This window comes from Talpa occidentalis, unplaced genomic scaffold (assembly GCF_014898055.3).
Source record: "Talpa occidentalis isolate TD23 unplaced genomic scaffold, MPIMG_talOcc4v2.1 talOcc4.11, whole genome shotgun sequence".
NCBI lineage: Eukaryota > Metazoa > Chordata > Mammalia > Eulipotyphla > Talpidae > Talpa > Talpa occidentalis.
The window spans coordinates 33,936,513-33,962,896 of NW_023601104.1; the positions used below are offsets into that span (position 1 = coordinate 33,936,513).

General features: G+C 38.6%; 1 protein-coding gene across 3 annotated transcripts; it reads left to right on the top strand.

Annotated features, from left to right (window-relative positions):
- Positions 1–26,336, top strand: KIF23 (kinesin family member 23). Of its 3 annotated transcripts, XM_037502814.2 has the most exons (23): positions 1–71; positions 1,524–1,593; positions 2,638–2,766; positions 6,194–6,299; positions 6,854–6,990; positions 7,202–7,311; positions 8,309–8,479; positions 10,439–10,551; positions 10,709–10,830; positions 12,028–12,130; positions 15,554–15,633; positions 15,719–15,838; positions 15,986–16,112; positions 16,409–16,567; positions 18,161–18,318; positions 18,919–19,092; positions 20,020–20,199; positions 20,439–20,750; positions 23,256–23,486; positions 24,326–24,408; positions 24,555–24,633; positions 25,085–25,155; positions 25,740–26,336. In XM_037502814.2, exons 1-23 carry the CDS (start codon positions 61–63, stop codon positions 25,753–25,755), a joined length of 2,862 nt encoding a protein of 953 aa, XP_037358711.1. In that variant the 5' UTR covers positions 1–60; the 3' UTR covers positions 25,756–26,336. The 3 variants fall into 3 exon arrangements, with proteins under 3 accessions (XP_037358711.1, XP_037358712.1, XP_037358713.1); XM_037502815.2 differs by lacking the exon at positions 23,256–23,486; XM_037502816.2 differs by lacking the exon at positions 20,439–20,750 and having other exon boundaries at positions 2–71.
- The last annotated feature ends 48 nt before the right edge of the window (positions 26,337–26,384 follow it).

Below are 26,384 nucleotides of genomic sequence, written 5' to 3' on the forward strand. Positions count from 1 at the left end.
GCCCTCCCGATCGAGCCCGGCGCCCCGCGCGCGCGTCCGGGCGTCACGGAGCCTGCGGCCATGAAGCCAGCGTGAGTACCAGGCCGCCGGCCGGAGCCGGGCGCCCTCTCTCGCCGCCGCCGCCCGCGGGCAGAGCCCTCCGCGCCCAGCCCGCGGCCCCCGAGTGGCGCCCCCAAAGCGGGAGCCCCGCCCGTGCCGCCTCCCGCCGCCCGGAGCCCGGGGCGCCGCCTTCCCGCCCGCGGCCGGGCCGCCGGCCCCAGGCGGCAGGGGGCGGTGGTTGTCCCGGGCCGGCCCGCGCCGGGGCTTGCCTGCAGCGGCGCCCCCAGCGCGGGTGGGGAGACGGCAGAGGTCGGGGTCGTCGCGCTGGGCGAGTGGGAGCGTGTGGTGCTCTGGGCTGCTCGGGGGGACCCACCCCGGAAGCCGGGCCGGCCGCGAGCTCTGCGGGGTCCTAGCCTCTCCCGGTGGCGGGAAGGGGAGACTCCGCCGGTCCATGACCCGGTGACTTTTGCTGGGTTTTTGGCCTCCCGCGCCCTTGCACAGATGCACCCTCCCACATTCCTCTGGGCCCCTGACAGTTCGTGCCTTGGCCGCTGCTGGCTGAAGAAGTAATTCTTCAAAGGGTTCGCGTTCTGGTTTCATCATGTAGCAGCTCGTCGTTTGCAGAAAGCAACTTGTGTTCTTAAGAGGCCAGCATCGATATTTTAGTTTTTTGTTTTTTTTTTTTTAAGTTGAGTTTAAGTAAACCTACCATAATATTTTTCACTTCAAACGTTAATTTGCTTCTTTTTCAAATGTTGAGGAAATATTTGGGCCATAATAATCTATACACCAAGACAGTAATTTTAGTGTTAACCGTTTCTCTAGCCTGTAGAGGTGTGTGTGTTGTGTGTAGGGAAGTGGCAAGCTAAAGAAATGGTGAAATAAATCAAAATCTCTTCTATTGCCACATTTGTTTGGGAACAAAGGATGATAGTTTGAGGATTCTTAAGAGTACTGACCTAAATCTGGATGAATGAATGGATTCCTTCAACTGCATTTCTGTAATTTATTGAAGTTAGTCACTTGTCAGTATTTCTTGGTAATGGCTGTTGCTTCAGTGTGTGTGCATTTATACAAATGCCTTTCAAGATAACTGTGGTAGTTTTTTTCAAATTTTTATTTGAAAACTAATAAAAATTTATTTATATTTTATTTATTTGAAAATTAATAAAAAACTAATAACTAAAACTTTTATTAGTTTTTTCACATTTTTATTGTCTCTGTAAAATTGTTGCTTATGGAAGCTATTTTAAATATAAAACCATTCAAAAACTAGCTACACTTAGTAACCACTTTTTATGAATACCAAGAACACTCTTCTAATCTAATTCTAATTGATGTTATGGGGAAGGAGTAGTATTTTGGAACTGGCAAGGCATAATTTTATAGATCTTGGTGGACAGTCTATATGAATTACAAGTAAGGATATGGTATGCCAGTGTTGAATTGAAACCATTTTTTTTTTTTTTTAAATCTATGACCAGGAGGACTAAGACGCCCAGGAAACCTTTAGGGAAAAAAGGATCCCAAACGAGTCTTAAAGACCCAGTTGGGGTAAGATGTGTGAATTTATGTGTGTATATTCTTCCTTCAGTCCTTTTCTCATGTGTATGTTTGGAAGTGACTGAGGTGTGGAGATGCAAAGAATTTTTAAGTGGGTAAGGCTGGTTCTAGCTTTGAAATTTTGTTTCTGTGGAAGTAGGATTAATTAGTACAGTAAAAAGAATTCTGGTTGGTTGTCTATTGCAACTTTTCTGTACCGGACTATAATTTGAAAAGTTAGATACTAAAAAATATTTTTCAGCTATCCCAGAAAATTCTTCATGTTCCCTGGGCAAGGGGCAATTTCTGTTTGGATGGGCAGCCTATCTTCAGGATGGTTTTTGCTAAGATAGCACACTTCATGAAGAAACCAAATTTCAAAAAGACTGTGGTAGAGAAAAGTTTAATTCAACCTAATGATTGACTACTCATAATTGTATGTACTTCATACTGTACTTCTTGAATATGTATGTACTTCACTAGTTTCAGGCCTGGGAACTTGCTTTTAAAAGTAAAAGGCAAATAAAAGAAGTTTGATGTGCTCTGGGATAGTTTAACAATCCCCTTCATTGGTACCAAAATATTTTTCTTTGAGTTGAGGGAACCAGATGCTTTATATAGAGCTGAATAGTTTTTCCTCCACTTTATCACAGAGAAGAATAATTTCTGATCTTATGCTTTATATATGTGTGAAGCTGGCAAGTTTTAATTGACATCCACTTCCAGTTGCAAATAATCCTCATTGTATGATGTTATTTTTAGAGATTTCTTTATTAGTAAAGTATAACTGTTAAATTTGTAGCAGTATTACAGTGAACATAAGCTGTGCATTTAAATGTTTTTGCTATCAAAATGTGTTTTTATGTACATTTAAAACCTATAGAATATATCTGCATTTCACAATGCTGAGTAGCAGATTTTGGTTTTCATAGGACTAAGTTGATATAGATCTTTTAAATTGAAACCAAATGTTTATGGCGTGAATGAATAGGAAGCATAACTGAAGCTAGGTAAAAAGTCAACCTTTTTTTCTCTAAGTGCCTTTCGTATGTTCAGGTCTACTGCCGGGTGCGCCCCCTGGGCTTTCCTGACCAGGAGAGTTGTATAGAAGTGATCAATAGCACAACCCTTCAGCTTCATACTCCTGAGGGTTACAGACTCAACCGAAATGGAGACTATAAGGAGGTATTCTTATTGGAACCAAGCTGCTTTTACCCAATGTTCATTCCTGCATGGCTTTTCCATTTTTTAAATTGAACAGAATGCACGTGTTTCCACTTTTATGAAAGACTTATATATTTTACTATAACCACCACTTAATTTCTGGGTGTACAGACACTTTTGGTCTACTGCAGTCAGGGGATTGCTTTTGCTTGTGCTGGATATTGTTTTTAAATCTTATGTTAGGTATCATGTAATGTGGGTTATGATTATGCTGGGCAGTTTTATACACAAACACAGTTCATGTGAGGAAGTTAAAATATTTAATAGGTATTGCGTATTTGTATCAATCTCTTCAAAAATGTTTTTAGTAAAATATTGAGCAAAGTGAGTTTAGTTCAACAGATATCCTGCACTAACCTGGCAGTTGAGAGTTTTAAAAATAACAAAAGACACAGTCCTTACTTTTATGGAGCTTACAGTTTAGTTGGGGACATAAATGGTAAACTAGTAACCCTCAGTTAGGGAACACAGAAAGACAGTGTACTAGAAGAGATGGCTCTGAGGATGCGCAAGGGGTGCATCTCAAACATGTCTCCACTTCCCAGCTGCCATTCACACATTTGTGTAAAGCCCACCTGTGGCCCCTTTACTGCTAATTTGATGAACACCTATTTGTCCTCATTATGATCCATTCTCAACTGCACCCTCCTTCCTGAAAGCTCTTTCCTCTCTCTAACTCTCCAGGTTCTCATCTCGTCACCCTTTGCTGGCTCTTCTTCCTTTTCCAACTTCTAAATGCTAGGTTGTATTATGCCCAGGGTTCTTTTCTCTTACTATACTTATCCATGGTTTAAATGTTGATTATATGGTAATAATTCTGAAAGTTTAATCTCTAGCTTTTTCTCTAGCTCTAAACTTGAATATACACTTGTTATCTCTGCTTGGATATCACATCGTTATCTCAAATTTTATTGAAAAGAATTCTTGTTTGCCCCTCTAAATCATTCCTTCCTAGTCTTCTCAATAAATGACACCACTATTTGTCTTTGTTCAAGTCAGAAACCCTGTTCCTAACTTTTCTTGTCTTCCCTCGTATCAGTTCTTCAATAGATTCTATCTGTTCCACTCCAAGGTGTGCTTTTTGTTTTTATCTCCATTGCCAACACACTAGTCTGGGGCCCTGAGACCAGTGTTTCTCAAGCTATTTATGGTAAAGAAATAGCTTTTTATTTTCAATGCATGATGACCAATACATTTTACAGTTTTGCTGAATGGTATAACCTTGTGGTAATCCATTAACTACATGTCCCGTGGTTACCCAAATTTCTGAACATTTACTGTTTCTGTATTGATTTCCTCCTAGACCGGAAAACAGTTTTCCCAGGGGTATCAGTGTCTGACCACACTCTTGTCGGTACTGACATGGCCATGCGGAAGCCAAACTGGACTACCTGCTTCCACTCTGAATCTTCTCTTATCCATATTCCATAGAGCTGCCAGAACCATCTTTTAAACCATAGTCAGACCTTACCATTTTCCTGACTAAAACTTTTCAAGGAATAAAGTCTTTAAATTGGCAAAATCCTGCCTGCTTCATCTCTCTCCTGTCATTTCACCCTCATTGAGTATTCACTGAATCCTCTGAGTTCCTTGGATAAGCCAGAATCCTGTTCAGTGCTATTCCCTTGCCCTGGACTTTTTCCCTTGGGTTTCAGCATGGATGGCTCCTCATCTTCAGGTTTCAGCCGAAATTGACATCATCTTCTCAGGGAAGTGTGTCTAGATAACCCTATCAGATGTAGCAGCCCCTACCTCCTCCTCTTCTGGTCTACACTCCGAGTGCTGCTTTTATGGCATTTACCACAATTTATGGGTTTATTTACTCATTTATGGTCTCTTCCTTCTGGTATAATGTAAGGGGATGTAAGGGCTCTATACCTTATTATCTGTCCTATTTTCCCAAAACTCAGTAAGTAAGGATTAAGCATGAATGAATGGACTAGGAAGGCTTCATGTAGGAGTGAGCCTTTGAAGATTTAAAACTGTTGAGAATGGACTTACTGAATTTCACTTATTAGACTTAATTTCAAGTAATGTATAAACAGTACAAAGGTTTAGTGGGGATTAAAAGTTCTCACTGCCTTCTGTTTCAGACAGAGGCAGTAGAAAGAGCACTGGACTAGAAATGGCTTTGACACTAACTAGTTTTGTGGGCTTGTGCAAGTTCCTCCTTTGGGCTTCATTTTTCTTCACTGGAGAGGAGGAATTTGTTGATGAAGACTTGGAAGTCCTCTGATTAACCTCTTGGCGCTATCCTCTATGGATCCTTTCAGTTCTAAGATTCTTTGTTCTTTTATGAACTCTAAAGCTCTTTTATAGGACTGAAATTAAAAACTACCACAAAGTTGAGTGTTAGCCTAGCTGTGTAATTTTTAACACATTATAAAAAATGAACATATGATTAATAGTCCCTAGATCAGAGGTTATAAGAAGGAAATAATACTCTGCTATGCTAAGGCAGTGCTTGGGACACTAGGGTCATGATACTGATATCTCGGCAGGCACAAAATGGGAAAAAAGGGGCCATTTGACAAAGGCTATAATCCATAATAAATTCCAGTGAACACTCATATACTAAACTTAGCTTTGACATTAATGAGGCAAAAACTGCAAGAACGTCACGCAACCCACAGAAGCAATTATAATCACTGTAATAATTTTAAAGATAGGTTTTAGTCAGCAACTCATGAATGGGGCAAACACTCCATCTACCAGATCGAGAGGAGCTTCAAAGAGCTGTACAAAATAAAAGACTTATAGGGAGAAGGGGGCAGGACAGGAAGTTACTTATACTAGGCAAGGATTGAGGCAAGGTCACTTTCTCTTAGGGGATGCTAGTGGTCTATCAGGCAGATTATTAGTCCTATTATTTATCTAAAATAACTTATTACAATTTATTTAAAATGTATATAAGAACTCAGAAGAGATTCTGTTTAGAGTTCAATTCTGGTTTTAACAAACCACATCAGAACACTTGGTTTTACGATGCTATGCCATTTTTAAATGACCTTTATAAAGAAAAAAAAAAAAAGGCAGTAAAATAGTATATGAAGTAGTTTGAGAATGTTCAATCTGACCAAATTGTTTTAATACCTTTTTAATCTTTGCCACTTAATTAAAATCAGCCATCATCTATGAAGCTAGATAGACCTGAGATTTGGTATCTTTTGTTCATTAATATGACTAAGTATCTACCAATTTATAATTAGTATAAATTACATGTATTATGACTTTTTTAAGGGTTCCAAATTTAAAGACCGTATTTTTTCTTAGTATGTCTGTATCTTAAGTGTTTACAAAGATATCTCTGTAAGTTTTAGCACATGTATTTCTAGTGTAGATACAGTGGGATAGCATTTATGTGCTTTTAATTTTTCCTTCTCCACAGACTCAGTATTCATTTAAACAAGTATTCAGCACTCATACGACCCAGAAGGAGCTCTTTGATGTTGTGGCTAACCCCTTGGTAGATGACCTCATTCATGGCAAAAATGGTAGGATTATTGGCATTTCGCTGGGTTTTCCTTTTTCTCCTCCTGTGATGAAACTTAATTGATGTTTGCCTATTTGGTTTACATTTGACCTTCAGTTCAGCTTTAATTTGTCAGGATGGTATTAAACTGAATTAAATAGCGTTTTTTGTTTTTTAATTTTATTTTATAAAGATTTCATTTATTTTTGCATAGAAGAGCTGGGGTGTAGACCAGAGATGGGGGTGAGAGGATTCACAGAGACAGAGTGGGGAGCAGAACAGGGGGATCTACTGAAATACACTGCTGAGGGGAGCAGGGAGCAAGACAGGCGAGGTCTGCTGAGCCATATGTGGGTAGCTCCGTGGCTGGGGATCCAACTCAGGCTGCCATCCATGGTGGGCCTTCTTGGTGAAAGTGCTGAGACTTAACCCCCTAGGCCACCAGGGAGGCCCTGATTGTTGTTGTTGTTTTTTTTTTTTTTTCAATACAGTGAAGAAATAGTACAAGTGGAGGTCTTTAAGATAAATCCAGTATGACTTTTAATGTGTAACTCCATGTGTCTTGCTGCATTATAGGTCTCCTTTTTACATATGGTGTGACAGGAAGTGGAAAAACTCACACAATGACTGGTTCTCCAGGGGAAGGAGGGCTGCTTCCTCGTTGTTTGAACATGATCTTTAACAGTATAGGCTCTTTCCAAGCTAAACGATATGTAAGTGTAATTCCTTTGTGTTGTGATCATTTCATTTTCGGACACAGGATCCCAGATGCCTGTGGTACAGTAGTGTAGAGAAGTAAAGCACAGCATACATTTTGAAATCTCTTAAATGTGCTTAAAAATATTAAATGTTTTTTTCTTAAATGTGTTTTCTCACTAAAGTCAAGTTTTAAGAATCATCATCTGCTTTTTGCCCCCACTTCAGGTTTTTAAATCTAATGACAGGAATAGCATGGACATACAGTGTGAAGTTGATGCCTTATTAGAACGGCAGAAGAGAGAAGCCATGCCCAATCCAAAGACCCCCTCCAGCAAGTAAGGGATTGCATTTGCGTATAGCTTGGCCTAAGGGAACCCTGTCTGTTTTCTTCAGGCGTAGGAAATGGCAAACGTGAAGTGGAAAAGTTGTTCTGACAGCTGACTTTAGTGAGCACAAAGTTGAGGAATGTTCTTTTTTTGTTTTTTTAAGATTTATTTATTTATTTAATTATACAAGCACTGGGCACAGTCAGAAGCACGGAAGGGTGAGAGAATTCACCAGAGCCAGAGCAGGGAGCAGAACAGACAGACTGACGAAATACACTGCTGAGGGGAGCAGCAGGTGGGGCAGGAGAGGTCTGCGCGCCATGTGGGACCCTTGCCAGCTGGCCGGGGATCGAACCGGCGCTGCAGAGGCTGCAGGCAGCTTCACAGCCCAGTGCTCAACCACTGCGCCACCAGGGAGGCCCTAAGGAACGTTCTTAAGTTTATTTGCTCAGAAGTTCTCTTTGATTTTGAGCAAACTGCCCTACAGCCTCTGGTTTGAGGTATGCCTAGGTAGGAGAGAGAGTAAAAGTCAAAGTTGTGTGTCTGGGAGGACATGGGTGTGCTGTTGGCTCACTCTTGAGTGTGAATGAAGTTACTTTCACATTTCTGATTGTAATGGCAGGTCATTTATGTTTTAATCTTCTAGTCTCATGGTCTTTCACTTTTTTTTTTTAAAGATTTATTTATGCATACAAGATCTGGGGTACAGGCCAAAGATGTGGGGGGTGAGAGGATTTACCAGAGACAGAGAGGGGATCAGAGCAGGTAGACTGACTGAAATACACTGCTGAGGGGAGCAGTGGGCGAGACAGGAGAGATCTTCTTTGCCATGTATGTGCGTTGCTCCCTGGCCAGCTGGGGATTGAACTCATGCTGTGGAGGCTGCTGATTGCTTCATATTGCAGCGCTAACCCCTTGCACCACCAGGGAGGCCCTGGTCTTTCACTTTTAATACTGACTCACAATGCCTAAGATCAGACTATTTGGCTTTTTTTTCTTTTTTCAGACGACAAGTAGATCCAGAGTTTGCAGATATGATAAATGTACAAGAATTCTGCAGAGCAGACGAAGTTGATGAAGATAGTGTCTATGGTGTATTTGTCTCTTATATTGAAATATATAACAATTACATATATGATTTATTGGAAGAAGTGCCATTTGATCCCATAAAACCTAAGTAAGTAAAACCTAAGTAAAAGGAAGCTCTTAGCTGCTTACATCTTGGGGAAGTCACTTCACCTCAGTGAGCTTTAGTGTCCTCACCTGTACATGAGGTAATACTTTTGTTTTCAGAATGAAACATTACTTGTATATCATGTAGTTGATGTTCAATGAATAGTTTTATTATTACCCAGATGTGCAATTTTATTAGGGAACCAGTGGGTTACGATAGCTCGAGAGACCTGAAAATTTATCTGATATATAAAGTTTTTGAAAACTTTAGGCCTTGGGCTAGACTGAGAAGGGCCTTCACCATAAAGGGAAGTGTCCATATGGACATGCCCTGGGCTTACCTTTCAAGAACCCGGACACCTGTAATGTTGGGAGTTCACAGCCTCTTTCACCATTGTGTCTTGGTACTCTCTATAGAGTGAAGCCTAAAGCTGTTGTCTGTACAACTAATAATCATAGCCCTTCCATCATTAACACAGGGTGACGTCTGTATTGTCATTTCACCAGCATTAGATGACTACTTAGATTTCTTTGGGTCTTGCCCTGCTCAGAGTATAGACCAATTATAGCCTGGGATCACAAATAATGAATATGCATTTATGTTATCATGAACTCTAGAATCTCCTGTCTAAAATTAGCTTCCTGTTTTTGAGCTAATGGTTTAGTTCTTATCTCCTATGCTGTCTTTGTTAGGGTCATAAATAACATGAAGACCTGTGTCTTATTTAACTGGTGTGTATGTGTAAATGAACATTACTGGAGAAATGGCTAGTTTTAGAAAAGCATTAGACAAAGAGCAGATATCCATATATCCTCTTCTATTTACATTAAAAACTTTATACTTTCCCATTTGTTTCAGGTTTGTGTATACCTATTTTCCTTAACTTTTGTGATATTGTTACCAGTTTCATGTCTGTGCTCGTGCTATGTTTCTGTTTGGTTTGTTCTAGGTGAGATTTTTCCCAAAGGAGTCTGTCTTGGTTGTATGTAGTTAAAGGAAGTCTGACTTGTCTGTGTGTCTTGTAACCTTTCTGGTAACTAATGAGCTCACAAGGTGCTTATTTGGCACTGAGATACGAATTTAATTTCTTAGGGTGCCAGTTAGCTTGCCTTTTTAATCTGGTTAATGATTAGGGTTTTTTAGTACAATGACAAAATATTACACGCGGAGGGGTACAGTGTGATTAGCAGTGAGGTACATCCTCTGCATGCATCCTGTAAGCTGGCTGCTGTAGAGACAGTAACTTCCTTTTTCCTTCACTAGGTGGAACAGTTGTAGCATGCCCATGAGGAGCACAGATTTTATGTATGTGGTGGACTCTTTTCTTTAGGAGAAGGCTTATACTAGTAGTTGGCATGTTTGCATGTTGGTGGCTTTTCATCTGCACTGGGCAGGCGTCTATCTCTAAGCCCTTTGTTTCCCAGGAAGTCTGCCCTTTACTGAATGATGGCGGCTCAGGTGTCTCTATCCCACCACTCATAAGGTTGACACCGAACTGGCAGCAACCTTTCCCACCGTAACCCACCCTGCCAGCCACTTTGAAAAGTTGCCACTCCTGGTATATACCAAACTTGCTCTGAATGTTTTTTGCTGACATGGAGGTCAGAACCAGTTCTTAGTGAGCTTTTGAAATTAGGGAAATGCTAGATTTTGAGGCTAACCCTGTGCATGTGATGTTGTTCCACTACTACTTTGATCTCTAGTTGTTTAGTGTTGTTTCCTATGCTTAGATCAAATTAGAGCAAAGTTTTTCAAACAAAATAGGTTCCCGTTATCTTGTTATAAAGCTAATCTTGACTATACATCCATATATTTATCCTAATACGCTTATCTTTTTTCTGGGGTCTTGCTTAGACTTATTCCCATTATAATAATGGATGTCATGTTGTTCAGCATTTTAGTGCCAGTTTTAAGTTATTAGTAGCTCCTAATTTAGGAAACTAATATTTTTTTTCCCCATAGAATTCCACAATCTAAAATGCTTCGTGAAGATAAGAACCATAACATGTATGTTGCAGGATGTACAGAAGTAGAAGTGAAATCTACTGAGGAGGCTTTTGAAGTTTTCTGGAAAGGTTAGAAATAAAGCTAGAATTAGAAAAATATAAAATGATAACTGTAACCCTGAGAGTTGCTACTATAATTTATAGTAATATTTTGTGGTGTAGTAAAAAAGCATCTATACTGAAATGATTGAGTTCCAGTTGATCGATGATTTATCTGTTCTCATAGGTCAGAAAAAGAGACGCATTGCAAACACACATTTGAATCGTGAGTCGAGCCGTTCCCATAGCGTGTTCAACATTAAGTTAGTTCAGGCCCCTTTGGATGCAGATGGAGACAATGTCTTACAGGTAAGAAAGTACTGTGTGGGCTTTTTGTTGTTGTTGTTGTTCTAACTGAATCTTTTATTTTTAGAATTAGGGTTCTATCAAGGGAGGTTTCATTGCAAATGAAGACTGCTCTAGAATTAATATGTAGGCAGGTGATTCCTTTTTTTAACTGTTCCACTAGATATTGTTTTGGGAAAGTAATCTTAGAACCTGGAATTTTGCTGTGAGAAAGGTTTACAGATCTTTATCTCTTTAATAAAGGAGATAAAATAAGAAGAATGTGTGATTCCCTATTTTATCTCAAAGGCTCATTTTCTATGAGGAAATTCAGTTAACGGTTTTAATGGTACAAACCAGAGATGGCCAGTACTAAATTATTCTTCTCTTGGCCAAGAGGCCAGTAGGGTCCCCCCATCTGTTGATCACTATTTACTGTTGGGCCAGTCATACCACAAAGCTTCTGCCAGTTAGTTACAGCATTTGAGCCTGGATATAAATCATTTAATAACTTAAAGCTATTAAAGTATAATTCCATTCAAAATGTATCATGAAATCATAGTATCATGCAGGTTTCTAGATGGCATGAGGAGATGGTACAGCATGGTACAGAAGACAGCCAGGATTTGAATTCTGATTCCCACTAACTTACTAGCTTTCTGATATAACTGTAGTAAACTCATTGTGTGGATTAAAGGAGGTAATGCATGTGAAGTTCTTAGTCCCATGCTTGGCTTATAGACAGTGTTCCATAAATGTTAGCTAGAAAATGCTTCCAAGTCAAGCCTCCGTATATACCAGATTTCCTTTGAATCATATCTAATATTAAAGTATCAGTTATGAACCTCTTGACTTTATTCAAGTATTATGAAATTGTTGTATCATTAAATATCGATGATAGACTATTTAGCAGACATTTATTGAGCTCCTGGTGAGTGCTAGGCATGTCCAAGGTGCTGGGCCCAGTGATTGAAAGGCAGAGGTCCTGCTCTCATGGAACTTACAGTATAACGTGGACCAGACGCTAGCCAAATTGTCATTTATGTCACCAGTATATTTACCTTATATGTTTAGCAGACTTTTCCCTCCAAGCAAGTATCCTATAGATTTTGTATTGTGCAAATAATATATTCCTAAGACTTAATAATTTATTGATTTGAATATATTTAAAGGACATTGTAAAAGTTACTTTATCAGCATTATGATTGCTCTTCCTTTCAGGAAAAAGAACAAATCACCATAAGCCAATTGTCCTTGGTAGATCTGGCTGGAAGTGAAAGAACTAACCGGACAAAAGCAGAGGGGAACAGATTACGGGAAGCTGGTGAGCAGAGCTGAGCACTTGCTACTTATTGCTGAAATTTTAAAAAACTTGCAGTACCAGTTTTTCATCTGTTTATTGATAGATGGTTCAAGTGTAACTCATCAGTGTGATCAATTAGAGGCCAAGTTCAGTGGTCTGTGCTATTTCTTCAGTTATAATACCCATTTCTTTCATAATGAGGAAAAGTGACTACAGTAAGTTATATTCAGATTGAATGACTCTTTTATATATATATGTGTGTGTGTGTGTAGAGAGAGAGAAAGAGAGAGTGCGTGTGTACACACTTAGTATTATCAGTACTACTTTCTTAAAGTTACATGATTTAATAGTTACTCCAAAATTCATAGCAGTAAAATCAGTTTCGGGAGGTAGAGCAAAATCTTTGAACACAAAATCCAATTGAAGGGAAATCTGTGGGTTTTTTTTTTTTTTAAACATTTCATTTATTATAGTCATTCATGTTAAGTTTAATGTTAAAAACATTTATTGAGTACCTACTTGTGTGCCCGGAATTGAGCAATGTAAAGGATAGAGCCTTGCCCTATGAGTACAAGAGACAGGCAGAGGACTAGGGGTTTCAGTAGAGTGTGATGAAGTGACCAAAGGGTGCTGTGAGACTAGAGTAGGTGTTTCATCCAGATGGGGATGTGTGCCTAAGAGGGGTTAGGGGAAGATGTCATGGGCTTTTAAATTGAGGAGTAAGTTGTATGAAGGATAATATTGAAGCATCCCTGACAGAGGCGGTAGCCTCTGTCATTAAACAGACCAAGTCCTGGGAGAATAAAGGAGGGGTCAGGGTAGCAGAAGTGGAGGGTGGGGGTTGGTAAACATGTTGCAACTGAGAGGCACAGTTATGAAGATCCTTGTCATTAAAAAGATATTAATGTTGTTGTGAAGGAAAAATGATAGCTACCAATTACCAAGGAAGTAGTATGTATCATCTACTATGAATAGGCTTGGTTTCTTGATTATGAATTTTTGGGACTCTTCACCCATTTTTCAGGTAAGGAAATGGGTTGGGAGTGATTAAATTATTTTCTCAAAATTGGAGTCTAGGTTCAAATGCAAACTTGTGTCTTTCTACTATTACAGTGTCCCCTTAACATCAATGAAAGATTTTTGCAGTGCAGAGAATTAGTTTACCAAGGGCAAGTCTAGAGATAATGAAAAGTAGTCAGGAGTCTTTTGCAGTAATTCAGATTAACTCTTGTGTGATCTGGAGGCAAAGGTCTGATAAAACTACAGGTAGTTAGGAATTGGCTGATATGGTAAAGAAGAGGACAAATCAAGAAGGGTTCTGATGTAGCAGCAGTTTGACGGTGCAGGTTGGCAATTAATGTGCTTTGTGTTGGCTATGGTCTTGCCATTCAAGTGGAAGTGCCCCAGAATTGGATGCAGAGTTACATGGATTTGGAAGAGAGATAAGGAGTTGAGGTTTACTATTTTGCCAACAGAGAAGTGCTTGAAGTAATGGGGGACATGAGATTATTCATGGAACACAGAAAGGAATAGCTGAGAGCAGCGTCTTGAGGAACAGCTAAAGAGATTTAATGATTAATTTTTTTCCCTTTATTGAGGTAACACTGGTTTACAACACTGTGATGTGACTCAGGGGAACAGGCTCACACCCCCTCAGGGGCTCATAAAGAGCCCAGGAAGGAGAGGTGGTAGTAGCTAGGCAACTTGAGGGATTAGGAAATGACTAAAATATACATGCACACATTGTATATGTCTATATGAGATGATAGAGGAAGGATTAACCTTGATGGAAAAGTTTAGCTGGGTTGGGAACAAAACAGTACAAATCTAAGGGTTCTGATATCAACCTTGGGGGAGAAAAACCAGAAAGCACTATCACTTACTATGGATGAAGAACAGGGGTGACAAAAGTCAGGTCGTGAGATCTAGAAAAGGAGACTCTGGCTGGGGCATATGGTATATAAGACCACCTAGAGGTGGTGCAGTTTTGAGTGGTAAGGTTTGGGATTGCATTGGGTTTGGTTGTACAGCTTACAATGGTAAAGAGAGGTTTTGCAGAAGTTGAATATGGGGCTGTCTGACAGTACGTGCCAGGCTTCCTCTGTGGAGACACCAAAATGACCTAAGAACGGGCAAGTAGGGGGAACATTTGAAGGCAGCAGCAAGGAAACAGGAAAATGTTGCTGGCCATTCTCTGCTTACCATTTTTATAAAACATCATGTTTGGGAAAACAAGCAACATTTACCAAAAAAGTGTGGGGGGTAGCACTACCCTCCTGGGGAGATAAAGGGTAAGGCTGCAGGTCTCTGCGTCATGGTGCAGGGTAAAGCCTATCGCACACTTCTTAGAATATTTCTGAAAATAAAATATAAAATACATAGGGTTAAAAGGAAACTAATTAGAATGAAATACATTTTAAAAAGTATTCTTAAAACATTTCTCATACAGTAAAGGTATTGTAAAAATATTTGCTTTTGATTAAAATCATAGGTGATTTTTTTTTTCACAAGCATTCATATATCACTAAAGGAGTTGCTAGTTTCAGAGATCAGTAAAAATAAAGACATAATTTACTTTCCATCCAACCAGTCATGGAGATTTCGTGAAACGTACCCTTTAACAAGATGGACCCCCTGTGAAGACCCCCTGTGAAGAACCCCTGGCCGTCAGGGTCATTCTTTGAGAGGCGTAAGGATGCAGGATGTCTGTTAACAGGACTATGTGTTCTGGAGAGTATGGTAGACACGAGCCAACTGTGAGCTAGGTTAAGATGTAGAAATCAGGCATCATGGAATAACACAGGGGTACAGACAGGCCTGCATTTGAAAAGCTGCCAAGGATGAAAATGTGTGCCTTTAGGTGACCTTAATCAAGGTTCCAAAATGAACAAATTTTTATGTACTTTGGGGGACTATGTAAGTTGAGATCTCCTGCATCATTGGAGCTTAATTTGTCAGACTGCCTTCTCTCGAAATCCAAACAAGAGGTGAGAGGTCAGAGATATAACAAGTGTGTCACCTAAGGAATCCTTGGTTAAACTCAGAGGAAATGGTTGGCTTCTGACTTAAATGTAGCCTGAAATGGCCATGCTTTAGAAAAAGTATTTTAATGTGATATTAATCATCTGCATTTAATACACGCTTCCAAAGTTTAAGATTTAGAAGAAATACTAGGCACCATGAACTGTAATGCTACATTTAGTGGTACCCTTTTGATAGACCCCCCCAAAGGGCATGGTATTTCACGTCTTCTGAAACATTGCTATTAAAATATTCCTAAAATACTACCAGACCACTCCTGCGCAGCTCTTTAAATTGAACCACTAGACCCTGTTACTTGTGATTACTATCTAATAGTTCTATGAAGCAGATGTTTACAGGCTGACTGGCCACAATGCCTTTTCTATTGTTTTCAAATATTTTTTTTGTGTACTTTTCTGCAAGGTAACATTAATCAGTCACTAATGACTCTAAGAACATGTATGGAAGTCCTGAGAGAAAACCAAATGTATGGAACTAATAAGGTAAGCGACAATCTTTGATCATTTGTCTAGTTTTGTTTGTGTGCATTTTTTGCCTTATGATTTTTGGATTTGGATGTATTTATAGATGGTTCCATATCGAGATTCAAAGTTAACCCATCTGTTCAAGAACTACTTCGATGGGGAAGGAAAAGTACGCCTGATTGTGTGTGTGAATCCAAAGGCCGAAGATTATGAAGAAAGCTTGGTAATTTTTATTTATCCTTAGAGCTCAGTTTTTCTAGCAAAAACAACTATTTTAATGTGGATAATGACATTTTGAACATTTAAGAAACTGATACAAAACCACTGGTTATATAAGTGAACTAATAACCAATCTTTTTTATAATCTCAGCAAGTTATGAGATTTGCAGAAGTGACCCAAGAAGTTGAAGTGGCAAGACCAGTAGACAAGGCAATATGTGGTCTAACACCTGGGAGGAGATACAGAAACCAGATTCGGGGCGGTCCAGTTGGAGATGGTATGATTTGGTGTTACGACATCATCTGCCCACTGACTAGCCTTTTTCTCCTTTGAACCAATTTTACATAAGGGAATTATATCTCTTCCCCTTAAGAATAAAAAAAAAAAAATCTGAACCAAAGTATGAGATTTCTTTTGTTATATATCATCACTATACTCCCCCCTCACTTTTTCTTTTTTATAACTTTTAAGAAGTATCTGATTATGACACCACAAAAATTAGTTATTTGGACCAGGGCTTTAATCACAGTGCTAACTTGTTAAAATAGGCTGTTTCTTTTATATTCAACACAGAACTGCTGGTTACAGAAGTGGTTCTACAGAGTTTCCCACCTCTGCCATCATGTGAAATTTTGGATATTAATGATGAGCACACTCTTCCCAGGCTGATTGAAGCATTAGAAAAACGACATCACCTACGACAAGTGATGGTAGATGAGTTTAACAAACAAGGTAAGAGCCTTTTTAAATCATAAAAATGCAACTGAGTTAATTTTTAAAAATCTATGCTTTTATTAAGTAATTTGTCAGTGGTAGCATGCCATCCAGCCAGTAGGAAGGCACTGGGAAAAGCTGTATAAAATCAAAGGTTTTTTCATAGGCAGAAAAGGGTAAGATACAAGGGAAGAGGGAATTAATTCAGGCTCAGGTAACCTACATGTGGGGAATGGAGATTGACTGATGAGCTCATTTTCCTTCATTTGGGGAATGGAAAAGCTTGCCTTATTGATGCTCACCAGAAAATTTCATATGGACCAGATAGGACTCCATTCCTGGAAGAGACTGAAACTGTATAGGGCTTGTAACCAGTTAGGTTAGAAATTAAGTTTTGGTGGACTTAGCACCTGGCTCTCCAGTTTGGGCCTGTCATTTTCTTTTTTTTAAAAGATTTATTTATTTATTTATACATACATACATACATACATACAAGCACTGGGTACAGTCAGAAGCACAGGAGGGTGAGAGAATTCGCCAGAGCGGGGAGCAGAGCAGGCAGAAGGACCAAAGTACACTGCTGAGGGGAGCAGCGGGCGGGGTGGCAGGAGAGGTCTGCGCGCCATGTGGGACCCTCGCCCGGTGGCTGGGGATCGAACTGGCGCTGCAGAGGCTGCGGGCAGCTTCGCAAACCAGCGCTCAATTGCTGCGCCACCGGGGAGGCCCACTGTCATTTTCTTTTTAACAGCATAAGCTGCAATCATTTAAACACCAGAAAGTTGCAGTGAATCTTGAGTTCCGTGGTGGGGTAGATCATTAAGGATGGTGACTTTATCTTTGCATTTTTACATGCTCAAGGTATTAATTATTTAGATGGGTAGAAATTTCTCCATAGCTTTTCTCTATTCTAAAAAGTAAAACAAAATAAAAAGTTGGTTGTGTACTTTCTCCCTTTTTTCAAGTTAGTAAGTGGACACAAAGGAATAATAGTTACTTTGTTTCTAGTTCCTACCAGTTATTTGCAAGACACTTATAAAATCTCAGTTACTCTTTAGGGACAAATTACTTAATCCTCTATGTTTTAGTTTCCTTGTCTGCAGAATGGGGATTGTAATTGTTCCTACTTCAGAGGATGCTGTCAAGATGAGATAAGGTATTAAAATCATGTAGAAGAGTGGCTTAGTCACAATAACTGTTCAGTATATGTATTTATGCCTCCTTATCACCATTAATTCATTTTGTCTTTATGAGAAAGAAGTTAGTGGTATTTGGTATAATAGGGGCTCAGCTAGGATCTAATTGACTAAATCTAGTGTCACTTTTGTTTTTGCATTTTTTTGTTCAAAGAAGCTTACTATATAGGGTTGGAAAAGGGGTTCTATGATGCAAAATGAAAAATTTAATAATAATCTTTTTTTCAGTAATAAGCAGGAAGTATCTATGGAATGTCTTTTTTGTAGATTTGAAAACTAAATTTTAATTTGCTCCCAAACTTGTTAAAAGAGAGATTTGCTGCACAGCTACATCTTATATAGTGCTGGCTAATAAAAATTGATTTCATTGTTTATTTTTAAAATTGGAGTAAACTTGACCTGAATGCTTTCGTTTCAGCTATTACTTTTAAAGCTTTGTTGCAAGAGTTTGACAATGCTGTTTTAAATAAAGAAAACTATGTTCAAGGAAAACTAAATGAAAAAGAAAAGGTGATCTCGGGACAGAAGTTGGAAATAGAACGACTGGAGAAGAAAAACAAAACCTTAGAATATAAGGTTTGTTATGACATTATTATGGTGGATGTATGTGCTGGCCATTTAGCGCTGGCCTCTGACTAAGCTGTTCTGCTCCAAGGCCCTGTAACCTCTGCTTACCACAGCTCTCAGTTATTGATAAATCTTCATCTCACCCTAAAGAAATGGGAGTGAAAAGCATATTCAGTTTATGACTTAGATTTTAGCAACTGAAGAGAATGTTCAATGCCCAAATGGGCTTCTAGAGGTCTGACTAGGATTAAACTTTGGTAACAACTTGATTTTTCACTCAGTAACTTTCAATGTGTTTGTCCTGTCATTTATAGGGTATTATTTACAGAGTACACATTCATTCTAGAGAAAAGCTAATCTCTATTCTATGTTCACTATTTGGAAAACAGCCTTGAAAAATAGTTTTACACCTTAATTTTAGGGGGAAGTTAATTTTCACATGAAATACTATAATTTTGTCTTTTAGTAAGGAACTTGTTTAGAAGTCTTTCACTAGGAATGGAGGTAGAAATCCAGGTGAAATTTAAGAGGAAAACTGTGTAAGCATGATTGTGAGATTTTGTAACTACATGAAATGTTTACGTACAAAATACTCATCTAACTTTCCAGATTGAGATTTTAGAGAAAACAACTACAATCTATGAAGAAGATAAACGCAACCTGCAGCAGGAACTTGAAACCCAGAATCAGAAACTTCAGCGACAATTTTCTGACAAACGTAGATTAGAAGCCCGGTGGCAAGGCATGGTGACAGAAACAACAATGAAGTGGGAGAAGGAATGCGTGAGTGTCATCTGCAGTGCTTACCTTAGAGATGGATAGTATTTTAATTTTTTTTTTTTTAATTTAAAAAAAAAAAAAATTTTTTTTTTTCAGATTTATTTTTATTTTTTATTTATTTATGCAAGCACTGGGTACACTCAGATGTGCGGGAGGGTGAGAGAATTCACCAGAGCCAGAGCAGGGAGCAGAGCAGGCAGAAGGACTGAAGTACACTGCTCAGGGGAGCAGCTGGTGGCAGGAGAGGTCTGTGTGCCATGTGGGACCCTCCTCCGGTGGCCAGGGAGCAGCCGGGGATCGAACCGGCGCTGCAGAGGCTGTGGGCAGCTTCGCAACCCAGTGCTCAACCGCTGCGCCACTGGGGAGGCCCGAGATGGATAGTATTTTTTTTTTTTTTTTTTTTTTTTTTTAAGATTTATTTATTTATTTATACAAGCACTGGGTACAGTCAGAAGCGCGGGAGGGTGAGAGAATTCACCAGAGCCAGAGCGGGGAGCAGAGCAGGCAGAAGGACCGAAGGACACTGCTGAGGGGAGCAGCGGGCGGCAGGAGAGGTCTGCACGCCATGTGGGATCCTCCGCCGGTGGCCGGGGAGCAGCCGGGGATCGAACCGGCGCTGCAGAGGCTGCGGGCAGCTTCGCAACCCAGCGCTCAACCACTGCGCCACTGGGGAGGCCCGAGATGGATAGTATTTTAAACTAGTGTTTTGAGTGTCTGTCTGGGGTAAGGTTTTGGTGGCAGTAGTTAGCACTATTCAGTTTATTCTCTTTCATGACAAATTTATTGCATTATGAAGCATAGTTCACTCAGGAAGAACTGCAAAACTTCCTGAGTGAACTATGAGAATTTGGGAAATAAAATGTTAGGTAATCTGGGTGTGCTTGTTTGGTATAGTTGAATAGGAATAATATTACCCTTGATAACCTGCAGGAACGTCGAGTGGCAGCCAAACAGCTGGAGATGCAAAATAAACTCTGGGTCAAAGATGAAAAACTGAAACAACTGAAGGCTATTGTTACCGAACCCAAAACTGAAAAGCCAGAGAGACCCTCTCGGGAGCGGGATAGAGAAAGGGTTACTCAGAGATCTGTGTCTCCATCACCTGTACCTGTAAGTTATTGTAGTTGTCTTATAAATGAGTACAAGAGAAAATCTGTTCAGATTAAGTGACAGTTTCTGTGAGAATCAGTTTTCTGTTTTACAGTTTACTTATAGTTCTAAAACTTTTATATCTATAAATTTAGTATTAGTTATAGTAATTTAGTGCAGATATCTTCATGTGATAAAATGTAGAAGAGTAACGAATTGTTTTACAGTTTTGCTCATTAATTTCTTTTCAATTTTTTTAGCTTTCTAGTAACTATATTGCTCAGATTTCCAACGGCCAGCAACTCATGAGCCAGCCACAGCTACATAGGCGCTCTAACTCTTGCAGCAGCATTTCTGTAGCTTCCTGTATTTCGGAATGGGAGCAGAAAATACCTCCGTACAACACACCTCTCAATGTCACATCTATTGCAAGGCGTAGGCAGCAGGAGCCAGGACAAAGTAAAACTTGTGTCGTGTCAGACAGAAGGCGAGGGATGTACTGGACTGAAGGCAGGGAGGTGGTTCCTACTTTCAGAAGTGAGATAGAAATAGAAGAGGATCATTGCCACAGGGTTGGTGCCAGTATTAATTTTAAGCATTGTAGCAATAGATTTTAATCATTTGTTTGTTTGCTTGCTTGTTTGTTTGAGAACTAGGTTAGGAAGTTCAATGGAAAGATGGGTAAACTAACATAAACATGGTCTAATTTTTGTTAATTTGAAAGATCAAATGACTACGAAATTGAGGCCTAGCTCTTCATCCGAAAAGCCTAATTAAGATGTTTGGCAACAGAAGTGGTGCCTCATGGTCATGCATGTGACATGAGCACACCGAGTCATCATTTGCATAAGCCAGAGAGAACTCACAAAGCCAGTGAGGAATGCCTTAAAACAGTTTTCACTTTTCCCTTTTGGTTTTCCCTTCCCCAAAATAAATTTTTATTTTTTTTGCTGTTTTTGGACTATTTTAAAAATTGTTTCCCCAAACTTTTAAATATCCTAATATACATTCCTTTTACATTCTGCTAGTCATCCCAATAAGGATCCTATTAAAAAATGTATTCCATGTAATTATGTTTTTTAATCTCTTAATATAAAAGAGCCCTCTTCATGTCCCTTTTTTGATTTTTTTGAGTCAAGGCCACTTGTTTTGTAACTACCGATGGTTTGCATGTCCAAAAAATTGCTTTTAATCTCAAGACCTTTATCTCAACTTACAAGGGCTCTGCCTCATTCAAGGGTATGTAAGCAGATTTGTGTTTATATTTTCTTAAGGACTAATAGAATTTTCCTTTAATTCTGAAAAAATGGACCATGTTCATATTGTGAATTTACATGTAGTAAAATCTTGAGGATTTTCTTGAAGAATTTCTCACGTGAACAAATCAATCTTATAGTAAATATCTACTTTAGATTCTTTGTATAATTTAGGATATAAATTTCACTGAGGTGGGCCTGCATTCCTGATTATTAAGGGATGGTGATGAATCATAAGGTATTTACCAAGGCAAATTTGAAAGTTCTTTGCTTTGCAGATTTTGCTTTAGATCTTTTTAGGGAGCAAATTATGGTGACTGGTCTTTCTGATCAACTCTAATAAATCCCCTTGATTTCATGAAGCTTCTAGACTAAAAACTACTTAAGACCCTACTTATACTTGATTAAAATGAATAATGCTTAATCTGGCTATGAGATATTTAAGAGGATTTACTAGAGATCCTTTAACTTCTCACTTGAAACCAGAATCTCTTTAGAAGTGCAGCAGAAATGTTGAGGCTTAGTATCTCTGTTTCTTCTAGGTTTGTCATTCAAAAATGTCAGGTAGATTGAACAATTTATACCTCGTGAGGAGGAAATCTTGTATCATTTACTTTATAAATGATAGTAGTTTGTAAAGGACACATCTTTATGAACTTGTTTCAGATTTACTTACTGCTTAGTGTTGTTCAAGAAAACAATCATCTTTGCAAAATGGACCAGAGCCAGATTTTCTTGTTCAGCATGAAGTCAGGCACTGGAGGATGGAAAGTTTCCTGCTTACTGTGAGCCTCAGGGATTCTTAGGGCAAACTATTTTGCCCATGTTTTGTAATGTCATGATTTGAGTTGTCACTAGTGTTTCACTTGTTTCTCATAATTATCTAAGGGAAATGCCTCACTTCTCCAGATTTTGTCATTTTGAAATGGGGATCTTGATACCTAACCAATTTTTAAGAGTTTGACCTGTGATACTTTCATTTGCTTTCAGTTTTACAAATGGGAGCCGTTTCCAAATTCCAAACATTCCTCATTGCTTCAAAACTGTTAGCTATGTATTACATGTGAAATATTTTTCCCCCAAATTTACATGACATTTGACTGGAAGCAACTAATTTTTAATTACATGATAGAGGATGACTTGAGACAAGCTTCTTTTTTGGTTCTTGGAATTTTTATCAAATGTTTGGGGGAAAGTAGTTGCTATGTTTTAGCAATTATATATGTTTGACTTTTCATTAAGCACTGTTTTGAGATTTTACAGTCTTATATGAAAAGTACTTAAAAGTATTTTATATCCTCATTAATGTTATACCTTATGCTCTTTAGTTTTTGTATTAAATAGCTGCTTCAGCTTTTTAAGTTTTTGTCTTTGTATAAGGAGTGATTTTTGTTTAGAGCTCAGGTTATTGATCTTATTGATGCTTTTGATAGTTATAGCCTTAGCAGATCACCTCACAATAGTAGGCACTGTTATTGGGGTTTGCTCGAGAATGCAAAGTGAATTATTTATGCTGAATACCACCTAAGTAGGATACACTAGCAGCACTACCAGAATTTTTCCTTTCATTCTTTGTTGAAAGGGAAGATTCCTGGTAGAGTACATAATATAATACAAGCTTGTGTTAAAAGATGTTTGTTGGTTTTGTGTTTAAAGACAACATTTAAATTACTCGAATAACTTATTTGGCTTTTGCAATGGTTTGTGTTTGTTTTGATATTTTCGCCAACTAACATAGCCAAACCTGCTGCACTTCTAATAATACCCTTAAATTAATTCTGGGTTATGCTTGTTTCTTGATTCCTCTTTCAACCTGATCAGAATGCGCCACCAATTCGTCTCCGACACAGACGATCACGCTCTGCGGGAGACAGATGGGTAGCTCATAAGCCTGCCTCTAACGTGCAAACTGAAACAGTCATGCAGCCACATGTCCCTCATGCCATCACAGTGTCTGTTGCAAATGAAAAGGCACTAGCTAAGTGTGAGAAGTACATGCTGACCCACCAGGAACTAGCCTCCGATGGGGAGATTGAAACTAAACTAATTAAGGTAAAAACAAATTTACACAGGAAAAAATATATACAAAAAAGTAAATTTTTTTTCTATTCCTTTGACATACAGGCAGTGTCAACTGGAACATAAATGAGTATTTGATATAACCTTTTTGTTTGCTAGAAAACTAAAGTTCTGAATCTGCTAAACTGGGACTAAATCTGCTTTCTATTGAATGAGGCTTAGATTCTCAGGCTAGAGAAATTCCAGATCTGTTATGTGCTGTTAATTTATATTTAGTTTTAACCACTGCTTTAAAAAAAAAAGAAAAAGAAACTGAAAATAGAACTTCTACCTTTGATTTCTAGCAGTTCAAGATAAAAATTTGACATCAATATATATATAGGGCTTTGGATAACTCTCACCACTGTAAAATCTCCTTATGGTCAGACTCAATGAACAACCAGGGACAGAACAGACAGGACTTGGTAAAAAAAAATGTTTCAAGTTAAAGGATGGTTCTTGTAACTATAGTCACAAGTAAGATTGTACTGTCATTTGGATGTGAAGGAGGCTGATATACCCAGAGAAGAAAGCATAATGCCTTAAAACATTTCAGTATTTCCAGATCAGTAACAGTTAATTCTTTTTGTTCAACCTATTTAAAAAACTTATTTTTCCTGCAATTATATTACTGATTACACTGTATTGAACTTTAGTGAGCTATAGTCACATCTACATTTCTAAACTATTTTAATAGTACACCCAGTAGTCACAAGCACCATCTGGTTTTGTGTTGAGAATTTCTACAAAACAGTGGAGTCTAAGTTCAAGTTGAAATGTGTCTAATATTTGGATGTATCAAAGTGTAACACTGACTTTTCTCTTGGCTTTAGGGTGATGTTTATAAAACAAGGGGTGGCGGACAATCTGTTCAGTTTACTGATATTGAGACTTTAAAACAAGAATCACCAACAGGGTGAGTGATCATCAAACGGAGGGCTGTCATTTTCTAGCTGCTCATTTCTGACAAATATCATATAAAGAGTGTGGATATGGTATTTCCCTATGTCTAACATTTTCCTCTTCTCAGATGCAAAAATAATTGTTCTTTTATTTCTATAGTCGAAAACGAAGATCTTCCACAGTAGCACCTGCCCAACCAGATGGTACAGAATCTGAATGGACTGATGTAGAAACAAGGGTAGGGGTAAAAATTAAATCTGCTTAGAAGAAAAAGATGGTTGCATGTTTTAGCTGTAGCCTTTCCTGTTCTATGAATAGCTGAGATCTGATAGCACTTTCAGTTCAAAGCTGTTTTCAGTGTAGAGGGACAACACCCAAGAGTATCACCCTAGAATAACAAAAATTCGTAAGCAATGGGAATCTTTTCAGAACAGAACTTCCTTTGCAGAACTATTATTCCTGAGAAGAGGCATAGAGGTGAGGGTCAGGAGGCTAAGCTTTGGCCACTAAATTTCTCAACAATTTCCTCTGCGTTATCTGAAATGAGGAAATTTATCTTGTAGCTCACAATATTTGTGGCCTATTATCAAATAAATTACAGTATCTGACTGGTAGTATAACATAGGTGTCTTTGCAGAATTAGAAACCTTGGTTGGACTGACCTTTTCCTTCTGTGATTTACCCATCAGTGTTCTGTGGCCGTGGAGATGAGAGCCGGCTCCCAGCTGGGGCCTGGATATCAGCATCATGCACAACCCAAGTGAGTACCGACTGAGGTCTGTGTGTTTTCCCTTCTCTCTACCATCCATTTTTGTGGTAAGAGGAAATATATGGTTTTGTTTACTTCAGAATGCCAGAGGGCTTAATAAGAGCATTTAGAGCAGCAAGAACAGCAGGTGATAAAAGACTGCTCACTCCTGTTCATGTTCTGCCATTGCTTACAGAGCTTTCAGAGATCACCTATAAGGGGAAGCTAAGGCCTAGGATGATAGTTCTTCATGTTTATTCTTCCTGCTTTAGTTGTTACACACATTCACTGGGAAGTAATCACACTGTCCTCTTAAACACATACTATGCCATTCCTCCCTCTTACCCACTTGCCCCCCCCCCATATTAGTTAAGCCCTCTTAAAATAATAAGCCTATGTGCCATTTTTAACACATGTATTCCTTAGACAATTTGGAAAATCACTGTAACAGGATAAAGGTGTTTTTTAAATTTAATAATTGGATAACCATTTTCTGAGTTATTTCTCAGAAGGACTTGAACTTTTCTCATTTTAGCATGTGCTAATGTGTCATCACTTGCCAAATTAAACACTAAATGCTGATTTTCATGTTTTAGGCGTAAGAAACCATGAAGTGACAGTCTCAGTAATGAAAGACTACTTGTGTTGGCAACTTCTCCAAAGTCATGTCAGGATTCTTCAAGCTTTGACAATTATCAGAGACCTCAGATACACTGGCTAGATCACGATCTCTCTATGGTTCCAAAGACATCTAGGATTCAACAAAATTTTTACAGACCTTGCCATATACAGTATGAGTAGCAGAGGGATCCTCTTCTTAATGCTATATGAACTTTTTTTATGCCTTTAAATATATATATATATTTCTTACTCACAGACTAATTTGTGCAAGTGTTTATCTTGGCTGATTAAGGAAGAATCTATCTGGATCACGCTTTGTTTTTTATTGTGACTTGTCTGTATATTTCTTCAGGTTTTATAAACAAAACATGCTGCTATTGATTAGCTGCAAGAATGCACTTTAGACATACTTCACAGTTCAAACTTTCGAAATAAAGATGTTAGTGACTGGCCAATAATAAAACCATTTTAGGAAGTTGTATGTGTATATATACTCACTTTCTGACCATTAGCTATGCCAAAAGAATTGAAATAAAAAGCACCAAGAAGTACAAACTTGTGTGAGAACCATTTAACATACACTCCTAGCACCTTGCCTCGCACATTAGCCAATACTCATT

What these genes read in the sequence shown, in the direction of transcription:
- KIF23 (XM_037502814.2), top strand. An exon ending in AAGATTATGAAGAAAGCTTG is followed by an intron (nt 15,839 to 15,985) that starts GTAATTTTTATT and finishes TTATAATCTCAG; the next exon opens with CAAGTTATGAGATTTGCAGA. An exon ending in GGACTGATGTAGAAACAAGG is followed by an intron (nt 24,634 to 25,084) that starts GTAGGGGTAAAA and finishes TTTACCCATCAG; the next exon opens with TGTTCTGTGGCCGTGGAGAT.